This window comes from Polistes canadensis, unplaced genomic scaffold, assembly GCF_001313835.1.
Source record: "Polistes canadensis isolate GaletaPanama2010 unplaced genomic scaffold, ASM131383v1 scaffold_46, whole genome shotgun sequence".
Classification (NCBI taxonomy): domain Eukaryota; kingdom Metazoa; phylum Arthropoda; class Insecta; order Hymenoptera; family Vespidae; genus Polistes; species Polistes canadensis.
Window position 1 is genome coordinate 727271 of NW_014569593.1, and position 5015 is coordinate 732285.

Consider the following 5015-nt stretch of genomic DNA (forward strand, 5'->3'; position numbering starts at 1 on the left):
CATTTTACGTGGTATTACGATGTATAATTTATTATTTTTGAAAATGCAATTATCTGAAAAATTTTCAAACCTAATGTAATTAACCCTTTTATATTTATTTCTAATTGTAACATATAAATTTAATTAATTGTCTCAAAGATTTTCAAACTTAATGTAATTAACCCTCTTTTATATTTATTTCTAATTGTAACATATATAAATTTAATCAGAATTCAAAATATGTTACAAATCAAAAATGCATATATACATATGATACTAATGTGTCAACAGATACGAAGTATTAAAACAAAAATAAAAAAACAAGTACTAACCCATCGCCGTCGAGAGTAATGGCAGTATCGGCTAGGACTCGAAGGACAAGACCAACTGTTGCCCTTTCGTGACAATCGATACCTAACAGGCAACTTTCTTCTGCATCCTGTCGGCCCGTACAGGACACCACAACGAGATATCTCGTCCTTCCTGGATGCACCGACTCCAATTTCACCGCCTGAAACAACAAAGTTGACCATTTTTTTTTAATCTTCTCACTCTCTCTCTCTACATTTGTTTCCGGTCTAAATTATATATGAGTCGTTTATTTTGAAAGTGGCATAAGTCACTTTTTTTTTTAATTGAAAATGAAAAGATGCTGTTCAGTTGTAATTAGTGTTGCCATTAACTCGGTTATTTGTTTTTGTTGAAAAAATGACTTATGCCACTTTTCAAAATAAACGCGACTCATATATATAAAAAGAAAAGAAAAAAGGAGAGAGAAAAAAAGAAAGGAAAACCAGAGTAGTTAAAAAAGAAAAGAAAAGAAAAGAAAAAAAAAAAAAAAAAAGTTATTTCCTCGCAGAGATGATTTTTTCCCCCTAATCATTCGAGTAATAAAAAAGAAAAAGAAAAGTTATATTTAAAGGTCGACGACACGAAACGAAACGAAACGACATAACACACGCGACACCACGTTGCAAGGCAAGAATATGCAAGACGAGATATGCAAGACAAGATATGCAAGACGACGTCTTGGCGTCTGTGCAAAGTGAAATTGCACAACGATCACAAATAATCACCCATGTTAACTTCCTTCCATCGTCCTATTCCTTCTCTTACTTCCAATTAAAACTTTTTGTTTTATATATATATTTAATTTTTTTCTTCTTATTCTTATTCTTTTTCCTTCTACCTTTTCTAATCGATATTTAACTATCTATCGATCATTTATAATACTTTCATCAATAACAAGATACATTTATTTTATTTTCCAAGGGAGAAAAAGAGAAAGTCTTTATACATATCCTGTATTTCCAGTAGTATTTGTTTTTTTATTCTTCTTTCTTTCTTTTTCTTTCTTTCCATTTGACGATCTATGTAATAACTAAGAAAGTTACTAATAAATGATAATATCTCTCTCTCTCTCTCTCTCTCTCTCTTTTATTCCCTTTCCCTTACATTCTCTAGCCCCACTTATTACATTTCTTCTTATTATTATTATTATTATTATTTTTCATTTTATTCTCGAGATATATCCCCGGATGGTAAAATTGTTTCCCGGTTTTCTTTCGCAATCCGAGGATAATTGCAGAGGACGAGAAAAGGAAGAAAAAGAAAAAGAGAGAGAGAGAGAGAGAGAGAGAGAGAGAGAGAGAGAGAGAACTGTTCAGTATCGGCTGTTAGGTTCGATCATTCGCGTAATAAGTCGGAAGATATCGCATAAATAAAGGCTGGGGGCTTTGATTGGTCTCTCGGTGTAAACGTAACTCTCTCTCTCTCTCTCTCTCTCTCTCTCTCTCTCTCTCTCTCTTTTTCTCTCGTGCAGTTCGGTGAACGACTTCTTCAAGAGAATATTTTCACGAACTCGAATGGCGAAATAAGAGGGCAGGTACAGACAGAAAATCGTTTATCGGTTTACTCGGAACACTCAGCATTTCGATCAATATGACTCATACAAAATATATTTTTTCTTTTTTTTTTCGTTCCACTTCCTTCGTGAGAGGAATTTCAACGTAAGAAAATAACAAATAAAAAATAAAAAGAAAAAAAAAAAAAAAATATAATTTATGTATTTTCTTCAGTAAAAACAAAAGTGCATTAGAAAAAAAAAGACACATAATGCAATCGAACAACGCGTATACGAATTATTACGCGAGATGATGTTAGTGTGTGTGTATATGAAATATAATACGATAATTTATTAAATTGTTTATCTTAATTGAATATCATTATAATTAATTTCTTAACGTTATTTACTTACGTTTATTTACGGTATTTCTCATATAACTATGTTACATTATGAAATAGTAAAACCATTAGAAATTGGAGGTATATATATATAGGTATATATCAACAAATTGTTGTTAGATATGAAACGAAATTATATTTGAAGAAAGATACGTGAAAGTTGCGAGCCAGTCTTAATAAGGAAAGATATATTGATCTATTACTACTACTACTACTACTACTACTATTATAATACTATTCGTTTAAAAAGATTAGAGATAGGATAGGTTCAAAGGAAATGATTGAAATAATCAAAATGAATCTTTAGATTAATAATCTTTCAGAACGTTCGTTTCTTATTTCATTCGTTCTCGTTCTATCTTACGCAAGAGTAAAATCAAATCGAATCGTAAATTTCATCTATACGAACGTTTTATTAACCCGTTCGGAGTGCTGAATACTCTTTTAATTGGAAAAAAAGAAGAAGAAAAAAAAAAACAAGAAAATTTTCTTTCTTGCTACCATAATACCCAATCGAGAGTTGCTAAATTTATTGCAGTTCATGGTTTTAGAAAAGAAAAAGAAAAAAAGAAAATTGATGTTTCAATGACGAGGGGTATTAATTCTTGTCTTCTTAACTTAACATCATTTTTGTTTTAATTCAAATATTGCAACGAGTCATGTTAATAATTTTCGGACGGTTGCATCAAACGCACACATGTATGTTGTGTGCAACTACTTAAATGCAACTACTGAAGATAGTATAGTGTGAATAAAAAAAGAAAAATAAAAGAGAAAAGAGAAAAGAAAATGAAATGAAAAATAAAATCAAATAAAATGTTGCAACATTGAGATGAGAATGATCGTTGGGTTGGTTCGAAGGATGCTGAAAACTAGTCGGGGACACGGTGAACTGCTTGCGTCCAGCCGCATGGATAACGTTCCTTCAAGTTCTCCGATTACAACGGCGCAATTAGGCGCGAATGATTCTCAGGTGCGGCTTTAAAGAAATAAATAAAAAAAAAAAAAAAAAAAAAAAAAAAAAAAAAGAAAGAGAGAGAAAGAGAGATGTAACCCCAAGAGCGTACTACAAACTTTGAATAAAACCGGTTTGGTCTTTCTTACAATTATTTTTTTCTTCTTCTTCTTTTTTTTCCAAATTTCATAATTTGTTAAACGAATGATATTCAATTCAAACAAAAAATTTTGTTTCGCGTTGAAAATTGATTGGTAAAAATTGAATTACGATTAGTTAAATAAAAAACACATATATATATATATACACGATAAACATATTTATTGTTAGTAAAATATATATAAGAAAAAAATGATATAATTTTTTTATTATGTTTAATAATAAACACATCAATTTATAATATTTTGGCTGTCAAATTATTTTGTTCGTAACGTATACGTTGAAACTATAAAATGTACCGTCGTATAACGAATAAATAATTATATCGATGCCAATTACAATGCCAATTACAAGATGCCAACTATTATTTCCCACTAACCCCCTCCCTTAATTCGGGTTTGATTTATCGTTAATAAAAATATCACTTGGCAAAGAAACGAGATTCAGAAATATACCGAAAATGGTACACGTGGCACGAAACGTATTAAATAAACGATTCTAATATATAATCCTGGATATGTAACCCACAATTTCCAACTATTCCTCAACTTCTCTCACAATTTAATCTTTTAGATAAAAAAAAAAAAACTTCTAATAAATCATACGTGAAAATCTTTTTTTCTTTTTTCGTTTTGCTTCTTTATCTAAAACCAAGGAAATATTTTAACGAGAAAGAGAAAGAGTGTATGATATATCAATGACCATTAATATTTCGATTAAGAAAATAGAAAAATAAAGAAAAACAGCACGAAATGTAGTTATCTCCTGCAAAGAAGCAAAAAAAAAGAAAAAGAAAGAAAAATAGGCGTTATAGGAAACGGAAGATAACCAATGATTTCTCGGCTGAACGAACATCGACCTAACAATTTCATTTTAATTTTCAAAGCGTTTTCCTGATTGCCGATTAATAAACGTGCGATGGTGCACGAAGACACGAAATGTAGATAATAACATACACATATATATATACATTTATACGTATATACACGTATACTATCAATCAAAAAGTTTGTGTACACGTATTTGTATATGAAATATATAATATCTTAACAATATTGGAACTTATGTGTTTTTTCCAGATATTTTATTTGCACATAAATACATACATACATACATGCATGCAATAATATATGCATGCATTGTCTTGAATTAAAAAAAAAGAAGAAAAATCATTAAGAATGAAAATATTTATATTCGAGAGGGCGAAAGTGAATACCACTCCGTTCGAAATAAAATTCTATCGAGAAAACGATCATCATAGTGTAATTGAAAAAGGGAAAGGCGGAAAAAGGCCGTTTAATTTGGTACACCTTCTTGCATCTTTTATCGTATAATAAACAATCAACCAACAACCAGGAAAAAGAGAAAAGGTACAAACGGTGTAATAGGTTATTAATTAAATATTCATTCGAAAATCGTTTCCTGCCAATTTTTATTACCTCTACTAATTTCTTTTTTTTTTTTCGTCTTATCCTCTTTATTTTTTTCTTGTCTTTTTTTTCTTAGTTAGTGAAAGATATATCGAGAATATTGCGTATTAAAAAGCAAACACATACATATACGTAACGAATAATATATTCTTTTGAATCACGCGAGAAAATAATTGTAGAAAAATTACACATATTGGTTTTTTTTTAAGAAAAATATTAAAAAAGAATAAGAAAAAAAAAGGATATAT

The 5015-nt window shown here is 29.6% G+C and overlaps 1 protein-coding gene across 1 annotated transcript in view; it reads right to left on the bottom strand.

The window, feature by feature from the left end:
- LOC106785185 (protein phosphatase Slingshot homolog 2) overlaps positions 1-5015 on the bottom strand; it is a gene marked incomplete in the record, with an annotated part of 122632 nt that overhangs the window by 37534 nt on the left and 80083 nt on the right. The window contains 1 exon segment of the mRNA XM_014745418.1: positions 312-490. Coding sequence (XP_014600904.1) covers positions 312-490 — 179 coding nt within the window.